This window comes from Papio anubis, chromosome 4, assembly GCF_008728515.1.
Source record: "Papio anubis isolate 15944 chromosome 4, Panubis1.0, whole genome shotgun sequence".
Taxonomy (NCBI): domain Eukaryota; kingdom Metazoa; phylum Chordata; class Mammalia; order Primates; family Cercopithecidae; genus Papio; species Papio anubis.
The window spans coordinates 135,048,028-135,068,288 of NC_044979.1; the positions used below are offsets into that span (position 1 = coordinate 135,048,028).

Genomic DNA, 20,261 nt, shown 5'->3' on the forward strand with positions numbered 1-20,261 from the left:
ACCTGAGGTCAGGAGTTTGAGACTAGCCTGACCAATATGATGAAACCCCGTCTCTACTAAAAATACAACAATTAGCTGGGTGTGGTAGCGGCTGCCTGTAATCCCAGCTATTCAGGAGGCTGAGGCAGGAGAATCGCTTGAACCTGGGAGGCAGAGGTTGCAGTGAGCCGAGATCGCGCCACTTCGCTCCAGCCTGGGTGACAAGAGCAAAACTCAAAGAAAAAAAAAAATCTTCTGTCTTCCACATGTACCCTCATGTGATCTATTTGTCTTTTGCTTACAAATAGAATTAAGTCAAATACTGGAGGGATATGATGGTAGCTGACGGGTACTTTTTTTTTGCATGTTCCATTTCAAAAAGTTGTTTTTAAGATTTCAGATAATTTTTTTCAAAGGAATTTCTTAAAGCCAACTTCATTTAGAGCTTGGCAAAATGTATCAGCCAGGCACAGTGGCTCACGCCTGTCATCCCAGCACTTAAGGGGGCCGACACAGGAGGATGGCTTAAGCCCAGGAATTTGAGATCAGCCTCGGCGATAGAGCAACACCCCATCTTTGCAAAAAAATGTTTAAAAATATAGCTGGGTCTGGTGATACATGCCTGCAGTCCCAGCTACTCCAGAGGGTAAGGCAGGAGGATCACTTGAGCCTGGGAGTTGGAGGATGCAGTGAGCCATGATTGTGCCACTGCACTCCAGACTGGATGACAGAGTGAGATCCTGTCTCTAAAAACAAAACAAACAAACAAAAAGCTAAAAAAAAAAAAAAAAAAAAAAAAAGCTTGGCAAAATTTAGAGTGAGCTTTTAGGAGACAGAAGTCCAAAGGGAAGAGGGAAAGAAGGAATTTTCTCTTCCTATCTTTAGTACACAAACCCATTATATCCTTTCTATGTGTAAGTGAAACAGGATGGTAGCTGTCACAACCATACTGAAATCTGACTAAACATCATTGGATCAGTAAGATACGAATCCTCCTCTCCTCATCTGGGAAAGAGCATGCTCCTGTCACATAATATCTGAGTTTGTTTTATGGGGAGGCCATGTGTAGGTTTAGTGGAAAATATATGCTGTAAAGTTAGCATAAAAATAAATTTAAAAGGCTGGGTGCGGTGGCTCACGCCTGTAATCGCAGCACTTTGGGAGGCCGAGGCGGGTGGATCACGAGGTCAGGAGATCGAGACCATCCTGGCTAACATGGTGAAACCCCGTCTCTACTAAAAATACAAAAAACTAGCCGGGCGTGGTGGCAGGCGCCTGTAGTCCCAGCTACTCGGAGGCTGAGGCGGGAGAATGGCGTGAACCCGGGAGGTGGAGCTTGCAGTGAGCCGAGATCGCGCCACCGCACTCCAGCCTGGGCGACAGAGCGAGACTCCGTCTCAAAAAAAAAAAAAATAAATAAAATAAATTTAAAAGGCTGGGTGCGGTGGCTCACGCCTGTAATCGCAGCACTTTGGGAGGCCTAGGCAAGTGGATCACTTGAGGTCAGCAATTCGAGACTGGCCTGGTCCAACATGGTGAAACCCCATCTCTACTAAAAATACAAAAATTAACCAGGCATGGTGGGAGCCTGTAATCCCAGCTACTTGGGAGGCTGAGGCAGGAGAATCGCTTGAACCTGGGAGGCAGAGGTTTCAGGGAGCCGAGATTGTGCCACTGCACTCCAGCCTGGGCGGCAGAGCAAGACTCTGTACCCCCGCCACCCCCGCCAAAAAAAAAAGGGCTAGGCATGGTGGCTTATGCCTATAATCCCAGCACTTTGGGAAGCCGAGGCAGGCGGATCGCGGATCACTTGAGACCAGGAATTTAAGACCAGCGTGGGCAACATGGCAAAACCTTGTCTCCACAAAAAAAAAAAAAAAAATCCAGGTGTGATGGTGTGTGCCTGTAGTCCCAGCTGCTTGGGACCCTACAGTGAGCTGAGATTGCGCCACTGCACTCCAGCCTGAGCGACAGAGCAAGACCCTCTGTCTAAATAAATAAATAGTTTTTAAAAAAGAAAGTTGACTGGGCACGGTGGCTCACACCTGTAATCCCAGCACTTTGGGAGGCCAAGGCAGGCGAATCGCCTCAGGTCAGGAGTTCGAGACCAGCCTGGCCAACATGGCAAACCCTGTCTCTACTAAAAATGCAAAAATTAGCTGGGTGTGGTGGCAGGCATCTGTAATCCCAGCTACTCCGGAGGCTGAGGCAGAAAAGAATCACTTGAACTCAGGCGGTGGAGGTTGCAGTGAACTGAGATTGCGCCGTTGCACCAGCCTGGGCAACAGGAGTGAAATTCAGTGTCCAAAAAAAAAAAAAATAGAAAGCAGGGTTGGGCACGGTGGCTCACACCTGTAATCCCAGCACTTTGGGAGGCCAAGGAAGCCAGATTGCTTGAGCTCAGGAGTTTGAGACCAGCCTAGGTAATATGGCAAAAACCCATCTTTACAAAAACTACAAAAGTTAGCCAGGTGTGGTGGTGCTCACCTGTAGTCCCAGCTACTGGGGAGGCTGAGGTGGGAGGATCGACTGAATCCAGGGGGCAGAGGTTACAGTAAGCTGTGATTGTGCCACTGCACTCTAGCCTGGGTGACAGAGCAAGACCCTGTCTCAAAATAAAATAAGTTAGCATTACTATTCAGGAGCTCATGGGCAAGTCACTAAATGCCTTTACATTTCAGTTTCTTCACCTCAAGAGGAAAGTTTGAACTAGATCTTTTGTGAGCACCGTCACAGCTCTAAATGTGGGTTTCAGACTCTGAATTTTTGCCGCTTTCTTATTGCTTCTTTTGCACAGGGATCATGGCCCAGGTAGCAGTGTCCACCCTGCCCGTTGAAGAAGAGTCCTCCTCAGAGAGCAGGATGGTGGTGACATTCCTCGTGTCTGCCCTCGAGTCCATGGTGAGACAGCCTGACACTTGTCTGACATTCCATAGATGGATCATTGTCGAAACGACAGAATCATGAAACACTTTAGTATCCCCCCCTTTTTTTTTTTTTTCCAGGACAGAGTCTCACTCTGTCGCCCAGGCTGGAGTGCAGTGGCTCAATCTCGGCTCACTGCAACCTCTGCCTCCCAGGTTCAAGCAGTTCTCCTGCCTCAGACTCTCAAGTAGCTGGGATTACAGGTGCCCGCCACTACGCCTGGCTAATTTTTTGTATTTTTAAAGAGAGACGGTTTCACCATGTTGGCCAGGCTAGCCTCAAACTCCTTACCTCTCAGGTGATCTGCCCACCTCGGCCTCCCAAAGTGCTGGGATTACAGGTGTGAGCCACTGTGCCCGGCTGCTTCAGTATCACTTTTGATGTTTGCCTTCTGCTTGACATCTATATAAGGGTATTCTTTATAGAGGATAATGGGTTTGTCAGATTATTTATGTGTTTGTATATTACATTATGGATGCAATTATATAAACTTAAGCTTCCCAGAACTGAAATGTAATGAATGGTAACCTTTGTTACCATGTTTGAGAATATTTTTAAAATCTAAATTCAAAAGTAAATAGGCCAGGCGCAGTGGCTCATGCCTGTAATCCCAGCACTTTGGGAGGCCAAAGCGTGTGGATTACTTGAGGTCAGGAGTTGGAGACAAGCCTGGCCAACATGGTGAAACCCTGTTTCTATTAAAAATAGAAACATTAGCTGGGTGTGGTGGCACACGCCTGTATTCCCAGCTACTCAGGAGGCTGAGGCACGAGAGTCACTTGAACCCAGGAGGCGGAGGTTGTATTGAGCTGAGATTGTGCCATTGCACTCCAGCCTGGGCAACAGAATGAGACTCTGTCTCAAGAAAAAAAAAGTAAATAACCTATTTCTATATATCTATTTACACCCAAAAGGTAAACTTTACCTGGTGGGTGAAAATTTGACGAGAAATTTACATAACTCCAAAGTATCTGATCGGAAGATATTTATTGATTAAAAATGGAAAATCAGTAACTTTACAGTGCAGAAATCTGACAGACACCACATCATTCGAGTGATCAAAATTAGTGTAGTCAGCCTGTAATCCCAGCGGTTTGGGAGGCAAGGTGGGAGGATGGCTTGAGGCCAGGAGTTGGAGACCAGCCTGGGCAGGTTATAAGACCTTGTCTCTACAAGACTATTTTTTTATTTTTAAAATTTTTTTAATTTTTTTATTTTTGAGACGGAGTCTCGCTGTGTCGCCCAGGCTGGAGTGCAGTGGCGCGATCTCGGCTCATTGCAAGCTCCGCCTCCCAGGTTCATGCCATTCTCCTGCCTCAGCCTCCAAGTAGCTGGGACTACAGGCGCCCGCCACCACGCCCGGCTAGTTTTTTTTTTTTTTTTTTGTATTTTTAGTAGAGACGGGGTTTCACCATGTTAGCCAGGATGGTCTCGATCTCCTAACCTCATGATCCACCCGCCTTGGCCTCCCAAAGTGCTGGGATTACAGGCTTGAGCCACCGCGCCTGGCCGTACAAGACTATTTTTTAAAAGTTAGCTAGAGGGGATGGTGCCATAGTTCCAGCTAGTTGGGGTGCTGAGGTGGAAGGATTGCTCAGGCCCAGGAGTTCAAGTCTGCAGTGAGCTAGCATGACACTGCACTCCAGCCGGCACAACACAAGACCCTGACTCTAAACAACAACAACAACAACAACAACAACAACAAAATCCCTGCAAATTGGAATTAATTTTAAAAGAAAGCATTGGGGTAGGCAGGGTGACTCACGCCTGTAATCTCATGTAATCTCACCACTTTGTGAGGCTGAGGCCAGAGGATCGCTTGAGCTCAGGAGTTTTGAGACCAGCCTGGGTAACATAGCAAGACCTTGTCTCTACTAAAAAAATTTTTAGGCTGGGTGTGGTGGCTCATGCCTGTAATCCCAGCACTTTGGGAGGCCAAGGCAGGCAGATCACGAGGTCGAGAGTTTGAGACCAGCCTGGTCAACATGGTGAAACCCCATCTCTACTAAACATACAAAAATTAGCTGGGCATGGGGGCGCATGCCTGTAGTGTTAGCTACTTGGGAGGCTGAGGTGGGAGGATCACCTGAGCCAAGGAGGTCCAGGCTGCAGTGACCCGTGATCACACCACTGCAATCCAGGTTGGGTAACAGAGTGCAACCTTGTTTTAAAAAAAAACCAATAAATTCTATGTGTGTGTTTCTTATCAGTAAATAAAATATTATAAAGAAAAGGAGGCAGGGTGTGGTGGCTATAATCTGAGCACTTTGGGAGGCCGAGGAGGATGGCTTGATCACCTGAGGTCAGGAATTGAGACCAGCTTGGTGAACTTGGTGAAACCCCGTCTGTACTAAAAATGCAAAAACACTAGCTGGGTGTGGTGGCAGGCACCTTTAATCCCAGCTAACGTGGGAGGCTGAGGCAGAGGTTTCAATGAGCTGAAATAGTGCCACTGCACTCCAACCTGGGTGACAGAGCAAGAATCCGTCTCAAAAAAAAAAAAAAAAATTAAAAAATATAAATAAATAAATAAATAAATAAATACAAGGCCTGTGTATATGAAGAGGTAACCAGAAAGTCTGCAGCCAAAAATGTAGGGAAAAATCGTATTGGAGACCCACGTCAGGCAGTCAGTAAAAATATGTTCTTTGGGTTTTATGATGTTTATGATGTTTGCTTGATTTGTTTTGGTTTCCTTTCTCGGTGATTTTTCTCATTCTAAATAAATATTCTGGCTGGGTGCGGTGGCTCACGCCTGTAATCCCAGCACTTTGGGAGGCCAAGGTGGGAGGATCACGAGGTCAGGAGATCGAGACCGTCCTGACTAACACGGTGAAACCCCATCTCTACTAAAAATTAAAAAAATAAAATTAGTCAGGCCTGGTGGTGGGTGCCTGTTGTCCCACCTATTTGGGAGGCTGAGGCGGGAGAATGGCATGACCCCGGGAGATGGAGCTTACAGTGAGCCAAGATCGCACCACTGCACTCCAGCCTGGGCGACAGAGCAAGACTCTGTCTCCGTCTCAAAAAACAAATAAAAATAAAAATAAAATAAATAAATATTCCTTTTGCTACTTAATTTTTTTTTTTTTTGAGATGGAGTCTCGCTCTATCCCCCAGACTGGGGTGCAGTGGCGCCATCTCGGCTCACTGCAAGCTCCGCCTCCGGGGTTCATGCCATTCTCCCGCCTCAGCCTCCCAAATAGCTGAGACTACAGGCACCCACCACCACGCCCGGCTAATTTTTTTTGTATTTTTAGTAGAGACGGGGTTTCACCTTGTTAGCCAGGACGGTCTCAATCTCCTGACCTCGTGATCCTCCCGCCTCTGCCTCCCAAAGTGCTGAGATTACAGGCGTGAGCCACCGCGCCCGACCTAATTTTGTATCCTTTTTTTTTTTTTTTGAGATGGAGTCTCACTCTGTCCCCCAGACTGGGGTGCAGTGGCACGATCTTGGCTCACTGCAAGCTCTGCCTCCCAGGTTCATGCCATTCTCCTGCCTCAGCGTCCTGAGTAGCTGGGACTACAGGCGCCAACCAGCACGCCCGGCTAATGTTTTGTATTTTTAGTAGAGGCGGGGTTTCACCGTGTTAGCCAGGACGGTCTCCATCTCCTGACCTCGTGATCCGCCCGCCTCGGCCTCCCAGAGTGCTGGGATTACAGGCGTGAGCCACCGCGCCCGGCCCTAATTTTGTATTCTTAACGCAGGCCTCCCAGGCACCGCGAACTTGGATCTGCCCTTGTAGATAATACATCCCCTTTTGTTTCTGTTTCAGTGTAAAGAACTGGCCAAGTCCAAGGCAGAAGTGGCCTGCATCGCAGTGTACGAAACAGACGTGTTTGTCGTCGGAACCGAGAGAGGATGCGCTTTTGTTAATGCCAGGACGGATTTTCAGAAAGATTTTGCAAAATACTGTAGGTGTTGTAATTTTGTCCTTTGTATTCCCAGTCTCAAAAGGATTGCAGGCAAGACTTCTGTAGTCTTCTAAGATACCGTAAGCGTTCTCCTAGAAAGGATCCTAACACATCTTCTTGGATTCAGCTTACCAAATAAACACTGCTTAACACTGCAGAGCCCAAGACAAATGGTCATTTTATTTTGTGCTAGGTCCTCAGCAGTACTCTGGTTTCTTAGAATAAATTTCAAGGACATAGAACAAATTATCTTTAATTCCTAAAATAAGCACACATTTTACAAAATACTGTTACTTTAGTCCTTTCCAAAGGAAGGGGAAAAGCTTTTCCAGAGCTTGTTGTGTGTTACCGCCTGTTAATAACCATTATACAATTACTCCTTTTTTCCTTTTTTTTTTTTTTTTTGAGATGGAGTCTTGCTCTGTCGCCCAGGCTGGAGTGCAGTGGCGCGATCTCAGCTCACTGCAAGCTCCGCCTCCTGGGTTCAAGCCATTCTCCTGCCTCAGGAGGAGGTAAGTAGGTAGATAGATAGATAGATAGATAGATAGATAGATAGATAGATAGAATAGATAGATAAAGAGAGGGGGGAATTGAGTGATAGATTGATTCAAATTTATTTCCAAGATCCCAAATTAAGATCTCCACTATCAAGAAGATAGATTTAAAAATGAAGCCATCTTTAAAGAACATAATCAGTGTGTAGTTGATACACAAGAAGGGTATTCCCAATTCATTAACGTCAGATGCCAGTTGAATTTCTAATCATTGAAATTTACTTGTAGATTTTTGTAAGATTTGTAGTTGCATGTTAATTTCGTTGTCGCAAATATTCTCTTTAGTATTCATCTTGTAATGAACCTGTTCTGAAATTGGTGTGATAATCTTTTTATATTTTCTTTTCTTTCAATAACGTCAACTTTTAGTTTAGATTCGGGGGGTACGTGTACAGATTTGTTACATGGGTATATTCCATGATGCTGTGGTTTGGGGTGCGGTAGTGAGCATGGCACCCCATAGTTCATTTTGCAACCCTTGCCCCCACTTCCCTCTTTCCTCTAGGAGTCTCCAGTGTCTATTGTTCCAATCTTTATGTCCATGTGTACCCAAGGTTTGGCTCCCACTTATAAGTGAGAACATGTGGCATTCGGTTTTCTATTCCTGCATTAATTTACATAGGATAATGGCCTCCAGCTGCATCCACATTACTGCAAAGGATATGATTTCTTTCTTTTTTATGGCCGCAGGTTTTTCGTTTTTGTTTTTGTTTTTTTGAGACAGAGTTTTGCCCTTTCGGCCAGGCTGGAGTGCAGTGGCGTGATCCCCGGCTCACTGCACCCTCCACCTCCTGGGTTCAAGCCATTCTCCTGCCTCAGCCTCCCAAATAGCTGAGACTACAGGTGCCTGCCAACACACCCAGCTAATTTTTGTATTTTTTAGTAGAGACAGGGTTTCGTCATGCTGTCCAGGCTGGTCTTAGACTCCTGACCTCAGGTGATCCGCCCACCTCTGGCTCCCAAAGTGCTGGGATTACAGGCGTGAGCCACTGCGCCCGGCTTTTTTTTTTTTTTTTTTTTAAGACAGGGTTTTGCTATATTGCCCAGGCTGGTCATAAATTCCTGGGCTCAAGTGAGTCTCCCATCTTGGCCTCCCAAGTAGCTGAGATCTGCACCTGGCATGCATGCTAAGTATTTTGATCAAGGGTTTATTTCTGGGCTCTCTATTCCATAGTTCTATTTGTCTTTGTACCAGTATCACCCTGTTTTGATTACTTTATGTTTTGAAATCAGGAAGTATGAGACCTCCAAATTTGCTCTATTTCAAGATTGTTTTCATTATTCAGAGGCCCTTGGTGTGCCATATGATTTTTTTTTTTTTTTGAGATGGAGTCTCGCTCTGTCACCCAGGCTGGAGTGCAGTGGCGCCATCCCGGCTCACTGCAAGCTCCGCCTCCCAGGTTCAAGTCATTCTCCTGTCTCAGCCTCCCGAGTAGCTGGGACTACAGGCCTGGCACCACGACCAGCTAATTTTTTTGTATTTTTAGTAGAGATGGGGTGTCACCATGTTAACCAGGATGGTCTCGATCTCCTGCCCTCGTGATCCTCCTGCCTCAGCCTCCCAAAGTGCTGGGATTACAGGCGTAAGCCACCACGCCCGGCCCCATATAAATTTTAGAGTGGATTTCCTAATTTGTACAAGAAATGCCCTTGAGATTTTGATGGGGATTGCAATAATTCTGTAGATAGCTTTTGGTAGTACAGATATCTTAGCAATATTAAGCCTGCCAATCCATGAACATGAGATGTCTTTCCATTTGTTTCAGTCTTCTTTAATTTCTTCTCTCTTTTTTTTTTTTTTTTTTTTTGAGAGACAGAGTCTTGCTCTGTTGCCCAGGCTGCAGTGGCTTGATCTCGGCTCACTGCAATCTCTGCTTCCCAGGTTCAAGCGATTCTACTGCCTCAGCTTCCCAAGTAGCTGGGACTACAGGCATGCACCACCACACCCAGCTAATTTTTGTATTTTTAGTAGAAACGGGGTTTTGCTATGTTGCCTAGCTTGGTCTTGAACTCTTCTAAACTCAAGTGATCTGCTTGCCTTAGCCTCCCAAAATGCTGGGATTATAGAACTACAGGCATGAGCCACCGTGCCCTTCTTTTAATTTTTTTCAGCAGTGTTTTTGTCTCACATGTCCGTGTGAAGAAACCACCAAACAGGCTTTGTGTGAGCAACAAGGCTGTTTATTTCACCTGGGTGCAGGTGGGCTGAGTCCAAAAAGAGAGTCAGCAAAGGATGGTGGATTATCATTAGTTCTTACAGGTTTTGGGATAGGCGGTGGAGTTAGCAGTGTTTTGCGGGCAGGGGGTAGATCTCACAAAGTACATCCTCAAGGGTGGGGAGAATTACAAAGAACCTTCTTAAGGGTTGGGGAGATTACAAAGTACATTGATCAGTTAGGGTGGGGCAGAAACAAATCACAATGGTGGAATGTCATCAGTGAAGGCTATTTTCACTTCTTTTGTGGATCTTCAGTTGCTTCAGGTGATCTGGATGTATATGTGCAGGTCACAGGGGATATGATGGCTTAGCTTGGGCTCAAAGGCCTGGCAGTTTTATTGTTTTAGCATACAGATTTTCAGTTCCTTGATTAGGTCTATCCTTAAGGATTTTATTCTTTCTGATGCTATTGTAAATGGAATTGTTTTCTTAATTTCCTTTGCAGATTGTTCATTGTTACTGTATAGAAATGCAGTTGATTTGGTGTGTTGATGTAGTATCCTGCAACTTTGCTGAATCTGTTGGATTTCAAATAGATTTTTGTGTGGAATTTTTAGGGTTTTCTACATACAAAATCATGTATCATCTATGAACAGAGATAATTTTACTTCTTTCTTTCAAATTTGGAGGCTTTTTTTTTTTCTTACCTAATTTAATTGCTCTGGCTGGGACTTCCAATACTGTGTTAAACAGAAGTGGGGAGACAGGGAATCTTCGCGATTTCTTTTTTTTTCTTTGAGATGGAGTCTCACTCTGTTGCCTAGGCCAGAGTGCAGTGGTGTGATCTCTGCTCACTGCAACCTCTGGATCCCAGGTTCAAGTGATTCTTGTGCCTCAGCCTACTGAGTAACTGGGATTACAGGTGTGCACCACCACACCTGGCTAATTTTTGTATTTTTTTAGTAGAGGTGGGGTTTGACCACATTGGCCAGCAAGGTCTGGAACTCCTGACCTCAAGTGATCTGTCTGCCTCAGCCTCCTAAAGTGCTGGGATGACAGGGGTGAGCCACCACACCTGGCCCATCTTTGTCATTTCTCATCTTGGCTATCAGTCTTTCATTGTTGAGTGATATTAGCCATGGACTTTTTATAAATGGCCTTTATTACATTGGTCATTTCCTTCCACTTATAGTCAGTAGAGTGCTTTCATCATGAAAGAACATTCAGTCTTGTCAAATGCTTTTTCTGCAGCAATTGAGATGATCATGTGGCTTTTGTCCTTTATTCTGTCAATGTGGTACATTACACTGATTGATTTAAATATGTTGAACCATCCTTGTGTCTGAGGAATAAATTCCACTTGGGGCCGGGCTCACGCCTGTAGTCCCAGCATTTTGGGAGGCCAAGGCAGGCAGATCACTTGAAGTCGGGAGTTCGAAACCAGCCTGGCTAACACGGAAAAACCCCGTCTCTACTAAAAATACAAAAATGAGCCGGGTGTGGTGGCAGGAGCCTGTAATCCCGGCTACTTGGGAGGGAGAGGCAGGAGAATCGCTCGAACCTGGGAGGCGGAGGTTGCAGTGAGTTCTTACCTGCCTGTGCTGACCAATAGCATTTGGGATACCCAGTGTGGCACTCATTCCAGTGAGTTTTAGTGACACCCCTACCACACACAGCTTCCCAGTCACTTCCACTGATACTCCAGCTGGCTTCCCAGCAAGTCTCATCAAAGTCCCAGAAAACTCCAGAAGGGGCCAGGCACAGTGGCTCACGTATGTAATCCCAGCACTTTCGGAGGCCGAAGTGGGAGGATCACTGGAGCCCAGGAGTTTGAGACCTGCCTGGCCAACATGGCAAGACCCTGTCTCTACAAAATACATATATATATACATTTTTACATTGGCCTTTTTTCTTTTTTACTATTATTTTTAAATATATATATATCAGCCAGGTATGGTGGCTCACGCCTGTAATTCCAGCACTCTGGTAAGCTGAGGCTGGCAGATCACCTGAGGCCAGGAGTTCGAGACCAGCCTGGCCAACATGGCAAAACTCCATCTGTACTAAAAATACAAAAATTAGCTGGGCGTGGTGGCGGGCACCTGTAATCCCAGCTACTTGGGAGGCTGAGGCAGGAGAATCACTTGAACCCAGAAGGTGGAGGTTGCAGTGAGCCAAGATCGTGGCACCGCACTCTAGCCTGGGTGACAGAGCAAGACAAAAAAAAAAAAGAAAGAAAGGAAAGGAAAAAGGAAGAAAGAAAATTCCAGGAGGTTTTGCAGTGAATTTCAGTGACACCATACCCACAGGCAGTTTCCCAGGGAGTTCCACCAGTTCCCCAGAGCATGATTTCCCAGCAAATTCTCTTGGCATCACCATCCAGGTAGCTTCCAGAGAGTTCCACTGGCACACTAGAGGGCATCTTCCTTATAATGCCCAGAAAGTGTTGCAGATACCCACAGGGCAACTGTCTAGTGATTTCCGCCAGCACCCCCAGAAAGCAGGCGCCTGCTTGCCAGCCACCACATGGGTACCCCCATAGGCTTTCCCACTATGCAGTGGACCATGGCCAAATCCTGTTTAATAAGGTCTGAATCTCGGCCCTGGGGGGCCACCCCATTCCTGGATTTGCTCCCTCCTGGGTCCCTTGCCTCAGTCCAGCAGTTACAGATGCTCCTGCAACCTGCTGCTTATGGTTCTCTTTAGAGTCCTCGCTCCCTCTAGCAGCTAATCTCATGCTACCAGTTGACGATTACTAGGAAGCTTCACCTGTTGGTGTAAATTAGTACAACCTCTATGGAAAACAGTATGGAGGTTTCTTAGAGAACTAAACATAAACCCCCATTCAATCCAGCAAGCCCACTACTTGGCATCTACCCAAAGGAAAAGAAATCATTCTATCAAAGAGACACCTGCCTTGAATGTTCATCACAGCACTATTCACAGTAGCAAAGATATCTAATCAAGCTAAGCATCCATCACACCAGATGATTGGATAAAGAAAATGTGGTACATACGCAATGGGATACTACTGAGCCATAAAAAAGAATGAAATGGCCAGGCGCGGTAGCTCACGCCTATAATCCAAGCACTTTGGGAGGCCGAGGCCATGGATCACTTGAGATCAGGAGTTCTAGACCAGCCTGGCCAACATGGTGAAACCTCATCTCTACTAAAAATACAAAAATTAGCCGGGCATGGTGGCACATGCCTGTAATCACAGCTACTCGGGTGGCTGAGGCAAGAGAATCACTTGAACCCGGGAGGGAGAGGATGCAGTGAGCCGAGATCACGCCACTGCACTCCAGCTTAGGCAACAGTAAGAGACTCTCTCTCAAAAAAAAAAGAATGATGTCTTTTGCAGCAACATGGATTGGGGGCTATTGTCTTTATCAATTAACTTAAAAAGGCAAATGCTACGTGTCCTTACTTATAAGAGGGGCTAAATAATAGGTACACATCGACATACAGTGTGGGGCTGGGCGTGGTGGCTCACGCCTGTAATCCCAGCACTTTGGGAAACCAAGGTGGGGAGATCACTTGAGGCCGGGAGTTCAAGGACCAGCCTGGCCAACATGATGTAACTCTGTCTCTACTAAAAATGCAAAAATGAACCTGGTGTAGTGGCGGGCGCCTGTAATCCCAGTTACTAGGGAGGCTGAGGCACGAGAATCTCCCGAACCCAGGAGGCAGAGGTTACTGTGAGCTGAGATTATGCCACTGCACTCCAGCCTGGGCGACAGAGTGAGACTCTGTCTCAAAACAAACAAACAAAAACATGGTCATAGAGTGTAAAATAAGAGACATTGGAGACTCAGAGGGGTGGGAGGCAGGAGGCGGGTAAGGGATGATAAATTACTTCATGGGTACAATGTACATTATTTGGGTGATGAGTACACTAAAACTCCAGACTTCACCAATGACACAGTATATCCATGTAAGAAAACTATACTTGGCTGGGCGGGGTGGCTCACACCTGTTAATCCCAACAATTTGGGAGGCTGAAGCGGGTGGATCATGACGCCAGGAGATTGAGACCATCCTGGCTGACACAGTGAAACCCCGTCTCTAGTAAAAAATACGAAAAAAATAGCCAGGTGTGGTGGCAGGTGCCTATAGTCCCAGCTACTCGGGAGGCTGAGGCAGGAGAATCGCGTGAACCCGGGAGGCGGAGCTTGCAATGAGCTGAGATTGTGCCACTGCACTCCAGCCTGGGTGACACAGCGAGACTCTTGTCTCAAAAAAAAAAAAAAAAGAAAAAAAAGAAAAGAAAACTATACTTGTGCCACTTACATTGATACAAAAAACAAAACAAAACAAAAAAACTTTTCTGTCTTCAAATTACTGTGTGGTTTCTCTCTCCTGACTAGACTGATTAAAACAATCAGTTTTAAAACTTTTGGAGGAGCAATTGATTCCGGGGCTGGTCTTGAATGGGTTCAGGGGTATAGTCTTCCTATACAATTATTGTCACTTTTCAACAGTACAGCAAATCAAATTTCTGTTATAAAGATAATTTCTGGCAGGGTGTAGTGCCTGACACCTGTAATCCCAACACTTTGGGAGGCTGAGATGGGAGGATTGCTTGAGGCCAGGAGTTAGAGCCCAGCCTGGGCAACATAGTGAGATCCCATCTTGAAAAAAATTTTAAAAGTTAACCAGGTGTGGGCCGGGCGTGGTGGCTCAAAGTCTGTAATCCCAGCACTTTGGGAGGCTGAGACGGGTGGATCACAAGGTCAGGAGATCGAGACCATCCTGGCTAACCCAGTGAAACCCCGTCTCTACTAAAAAATACAAAACACTAGCCGGGCGAGGTGGCAGGTGCCTGTAGTACCAGCTACTCGGGCAGCTGAGGCAGGAGAATGGCATAAACCCGGGAGGTGGAGCTTACAGTGAGCCGAGATCCGGCCACTGCACTCCAGCCTGGGCGACAGAGCGAGACTCCATCTCAAAAAAAAAAAAAAAAAGAAAAAAAGTTAACCAGGTGTGATGGTGCACTCCTGTAAGCCTAGCTACTTGGGAGGCAGAGGTGGGAGGATTGCTTGAGCCCAGAAATTTGAGGCTGCAGGGAGCTTTGATCATTCCACTGCACTCCAGCCTGGGCAGCAGAGTGAGACCCTGTCTCTAAAAATAATAATTTCCTTAAACTAGTACTATTTCTTTATATGTTGATTTTTTATAGTTCTTTAACCTGTTTATCATAATACAATTTTTTATTGTCTTTCTTTAAAAGATCTTGTTTTATATTTATTCACTTTTTTCCCTTTTTTTCTTTCAATACCAGAAACAAAGTACAGAAGTGTATAGCACAAATGCTTAGATACTGACCTAATGCCAATCATCCATTTACAGGCATTGCAGAGGGGCTACGTGAGGTGAAACCTCCCTGCCCTGTGAACGGGATGCAGGTCCACTCCGGAGAAACGGAAATACTCAGGAAGGCAGTGGAGGACTATTTCTGCTTTTGTTATGGTAACGTTCACTTTAAGCATGAATTCTTTTTTTTTTTTTTTTTTTTTTAGACGGAGTCTTGCTCTGCCACCCAGGCTGGAGTGTAATGGTGCAATCTTGGCTCACTGCAACCTCTGCCTCCTGGGTTCAAGCAATTCTCCTGCCTCAGCTTCTCAAGTAGCTGGGATTACAGGCGCCCACCAACCACCACACCCAGCTAATTTTTGTATTTTTAGTAGAGATGGGGTTTCACCATGTTGGCCAGGCTGGTCTCGAACTCCTGACCGTGTGATCCGCCCGCCTTGGCCTCCCAAAGTGCTAGGATTGTAGGCATGAGCCACCGCGCCCAGCCAAGCATGAATTCTCTAAGTGGTTCACCCAGGAGTAGAACAGTGTCACAGACAATCTTATTGCCATGACTATTTACAATGTTTTGAACATTTCAAAACCCATATGCTTATCAACCAAGGATAAGCATATGGTTTTTTTTTTTGGTTTTTTTTTTCTGAGAAGGAGTTTTGCTATGTCACCCAGGCTGAAGTGCGATGGTGCAATCTCAGCTCACTGCAAACTCTGCCTCCTGGGTTCAAGCAATTCTCCCATCCCAGCCTCCTGAGTAGCTGGGATTACAGGTGCCCACCACCACGCCCAGCTAATTTTTGTATTTTTAGTAGAGACGGGGTTTTGCCCTGTTGGCCAGGTTGGTTTCGAACTCCTGACCTCAGGTGATCCTCCTGCCTTGGCCTCCCAAATTGCTGGGATTACAGGTATGAGCCACCGCGCCTGGCCACCAGTTCTTGATTACCAGATTAAGTGTTCTTATAGAAGATGATGTGGATCTTGGATCTTCTGCTCTGTGGAAACTTCTGTATTGATCAGTCTTTCTTCCTTGATCCCATTTTAGAGAGCCCTCACATCAAGGCCAGTGTATTGTTAAACATAGTCAGTGTTGGCTCAGTCACCTCCCTCACCCCTCAGTTGTTGCTCCACCTACCCATGTCTTTCCATAGGCATGAAGATGGGAATTTGAAAAAAAAAAAACACACACACATACTGGGCATGGTGGCTTGAGCCTATAATTCCAGCTACTTGGGAGGCTAAGGTGGGAGGATCATTTGAGCCCAGGAGTTTGAGACCAGCATAGTAAGACCCTGTCTCTACAAAATAAAATAAAAATAATTTTCAAAAATCCTTTGCAGTGTTTTAAAAAGCTAGATAACAGGCTGGGCGTGGTGACTCACACCAACTACTTGGGAGGCTGAGGTGGGTGGATCACCTGAGATCAAGAGTTCGAGACCAGCCTGGCCAACATAGTGAAACTCCGTCTCTACTAAAAATATAAAAATTAGTCGGGCACGGTGGCAGGCAGCTGTAATCCCTGCTACTCAGGAGGCAGAGGCAGGAGAATTGCTTGAACCCAGGAGGCAGAGGTTGCAGTGAGCCCAGTCGAAACCCTGTCTCTTAATTAAAACAACAACAACAACAACAACAAACTAGGCTGGGCTCGGTGGCTTACGCCTGTAATCCTAGCACTTTGGGAGGCTAAGGTGGGTGGACTGCCTGAGCTCAGCAGTTTGAGACCAGTCTGGGGCAACATGGTGAAATCCCCATCTCTACTAAAATACCAAAGAAATTAGCTGGGTGTGGCAGTGTGTGCCTATAGTCCCAGCTACTCGGGAGGCTGAGGCAGGAGAATTGTTTGAATCCGGGAGGTGGAGGTTGTGAGGAGCCGAGATCTCACCATTGCACTCCAGCCTGGGTGGCAGAGTGAGACGCCTTCTCTACAAAAAAAAAAAAAACAAACCTAAAAAAACCACTGGTGGAACATTAGGTTCACCCCATCTAAAGACGTTTGCATCTTCTCGTAGGTAAAGCCTTAGGGACGACGGTGATGGTGCCTGTTCCCTATGAGAAGATGCTGCGAGACCAGTCGGCTGTGGCAGTGCAGGGGCTTCCGGAAGGCGTTGCCTTTCAACACCCTGAGAATTACAACCTTGAAACCCTGAAATGGATTTTGGAGAACAAAGCAGGGATTTCATTCATCATAAATAGGTGACACGCTCTGCACCCCCACCCTCTCAGTTCATTTAAAGATGAAACTGATCGCGTAATTTTAATTCACTCATGCATTCCGCCTGTTGCGATTCAGAGCTGACTGTTCAGATGTGTCATCCTTTTTTCATATGTCCATACTGGGTAACAGCGTTGCTTTTCTTGCAGACCCTTCCTCGGACCAGAGAGTCAGCTGGGTAAGTGACAGCTTCTCAGGTTTGGTGGCTCTTCTGAGCTGCTGAACCACTTCTTCATTAAAACTTGAATTCGGATGAGGGGAGGGAACTTAGAGGACGGGCCAATAGGTGCAGCAAGCCACTGTGGCACACATGTGCCTAGGTAACACACCTGCACGTTCTGTACGTGTATCTCCCTCCTCCCCCTGCCCCTTTTTTTTTTTAGAAGAAATAAATTTTAAAAAAAGAAAAGAAAAGAAAAATACATTTGTAGCTATTTAAAAAAAAAACACTGGCTGGGCGCAGTAACTCACACCTGTAATCCCAGCAGTTTGGGAGGCAGAGGTGGGCAGATCACTTGAGGTCAGGAGTTCAAGACCAGCCTGGTCAACATGGTGAAACCCCATCTCTACTAAAATTACCAAAGTTAGCCAGGCGTGGTGGCGGGTACCTGTTATCCCAGTTACTCAGGAGGCTGAGGCAGGAGAATCACTTGAACCCGAGATGTGGAGTTTGCAGTGAGCTGAGATTGTGCCAGTGCACTCTAGCTTGGGTGAGAAAATGAGACTGTCTCAAAAATAAATAAATAAATAAGAATAAAAGAGAATGTCTTGCTGAGACTGCCTAGGTGGAGTAAGGAGATGGCAGGGGTCGGGGTGGCACAGTTCACAAGGCACCTGCTGGGTGTATGACATGCTCCAGTTCTTCTTAGCCGGGGACTAAACACAGTGTGAAGTCTGTTTCAGGAGTGATGGTGAGTTCCTGTCATCCTCTAACTCACATTAAAGGAGAAGTGAGGGGGCAGGGTGGCAGGTGGCCATGGACTGTTGTCCCAACTGACTTGTATCACCATCACAGAAAAACAATAACACAGTGGTCCCCCCTTATCCTTGGGGAACATGCTTCAAGACCCCCAGTGGATGCCCAGACCCATGGGTAGTACAGAACCCTACATATACTGTTTTTCCCTAACCATACATACCTATGAGAAAGTTTAATTTATAAATCAAACACAGGCTGGGCATGGTGGCTCATGCCTGTAATCCCAGCACTTTGGGAGGCCAAGGTGGGTGGATTACCTGAGGTCAGGAGTTTGAGACCAGCCTGACCAACATGATGAAACCCTGTCTCTACTAAAAATACAAAAATTAGCCACTCGTGGTGGTGTGCGCCTGTAGTCCCAGCTACTCGGGAGGCTGAGGCGGGAGAATTGCTTAAAACCGGGAGGTGGAGGTTGCAATGAGCCGAGATCGTGCCACTGCACTCCAGCCCAGGCAACAGAGCAAGATCCATCTCAGTAAATCAATAAATCAAGCACAGTAGGAGATTAACAGCAATAACTAAAGATAAAATAGAACAATTATAACAATATGCCCTCATTACTAATCTTGCACTTTGGGGCCATTATGAAGTCAAATAAAGGTGACTTGAGCACAAGCACCCCAGCCTTCCCAGGACCATCAGTCTGATAACAGAGCCAGCTACTCAGTGACTAATGGGCAAGTAGTGTAGACAGCGTGGATCGCAGGACAAAGGGATGAGTCACGTCCAGGCAGGACGGCACCACACTTCATCATGCTGCTCAGAACAACGTGTAATTTCAAACTTCTGAATTGTTTATTTCTGGAATTTTCCGTTTACTCTTTGGAGACCTTGGTTGACCTTGGGGAACAAACTGAGGAAAGCGAAACCACAGATCAAGGGGAAGCTCGTGTCATAGCAGCTGTAACTTAGTGCTTACAATGTACAGGCACTGTTGTAGTCATTTTGCATATATTCATGAATCCTCCCACAACCACCGTGTTCACAAGGAAGTGGAGGCCGAAGGAGGTTTAGTGAGTTGCTGGAGGCAGCCCAGCTGGTGAGCTGAGGCTCGGCCCCATGCCCATGCTCTGGCCCCAAAACACTCCTCGGTAATCCCCATCTCGCCCACACAAATGGCCCCGGAACACAGCGGCTGCTTTGAGTCGGTTTCTCTCTCAATGACTTTTCCACGATGGCTTCGATCTGGGAGTTTCGTTTTCTGTGTGTTTGCTGCCAATTTCTGTGCCTTTGGATGTTAGTCATTTTCCAAGGTGCTAAAAGGGGCTAGTGTATGTCTTTTTATTCCTCCACAGGTGGCCCTGGGATGGTAACAGATGCTGAGAGATCCACCGTATCACCAAATGAAAGGTAAAAGATAAATCATAGCAACTAAAATCCACAACTATGCACAGTGTTCGTTTTTGGATGACAGGCCTCCTTACAGCATTTAAGTGCAGTGTAAAGGGTTAATGTGCTTCTTCTTTTCCTTATTTTCTATTCTATTCTTTGTCCAGAAAGACCTTTGGAATTAGAAGACTATTTTCAGTAGACACGTTTAATTTTGGAACAACTTATTAAGAACGTTAATGTTAGAGTGGAGGCAGTGTTGCATTTGGTTGATGGGAGGAGGGGGATTTGGTGCCACGGAGGTCCAGGGCATTTGAGCTTAGCGTGTCCAGGCGGCTCTGCCTGGTCCTCACCCTGCCCATCCTGACCAGGGTTCCCTTCTCCTTGCAGCTGCGGCCCCATCAGTGTGAAAACTGAACCCATGGAAGATTCTGGTGGGTACCATGATGCTTTTAGAATCAAGAATCGGCAAGCGTGGTAGCTCACACCTGTAATCCCAGCACTTTGGGAGGCCGAGGCAGGCGGATCACTTGAGGTCAGGAGTTCAAGACCAGCCTGGCCAACATGGTGAAACCCTGTCTCTACTAAAAATACAAAAATTAGCTGGGCGTGGCTGTGCGTGCCTGTAATCCCAGCTACCCGGGAGGCTGAGGCAAGAGAATTGCTTGGACCCGGGAGGCTGAGGCTGCGGGGAGCTGAGTTGGCACCACTGCACTCGAGCCTGGGTGACAGAGCAAGACCCTGTCTCAAAAAAACAAACAAGGCTGGGCATGGTGGATCACACCTGTAATCCCAGCACTTTGGGAGGCTGAGGCGGGCAGATCGCCTGAGCTCAGGAGTTCAAGACCATCCTGGCCAACATGGTAAAACCCTGTCTCTACTAAAATACAAAAAATTAGC

The 20,261-nt window shown here is 46.4% G+C and overlaps 1 protein-coding gene across 4 annotated transcripts in view; it reads left to right on the plus strand.

Moving 5' to 3' along the window:
- Positions 1–20,261, plus strand: part of LOC101022412 (general transcription factor II-I repeat domain-containing protein 2B) — a 60,904-nt gene that overhangs the window by 14,206 nt on the left and 26,437 nt on the right. For 3 of the 4 annotated variants that reach the window (XM_031665454.1, XM_031665457.1, XM_031665455.1), the window contains 7 exons: positions 2,777–2,880; positions 6,681–6,819; positions 14,884–15,003; positions 16,851–17,034; positions 17,203–17,231; positions 19,328–19,382; positions 19,752–19,795. In XM_031665454.1, the coding sequence (XP_031521314.1) occupies positions 2,777–2,880; positions 6,681–6,819; positions 14,884–15,003; positions 16,851–17,034; positions 17,203–17,231; positions 19,328–19,382; positions 19,752–19,795 (675 nt within the window). The remainder of the gene's footprint in view (positions 1–2,776; positions 2,881–6,680; positions 6,820–14,883; positions 15,004–16,850; positions 17,035–17,202; positions 17,232–19,327; positions 19,383–19,751; positions 19,796–20,261) is intronic. The other variant, XM_031665456.1, reaches the window with a different exon arrangement.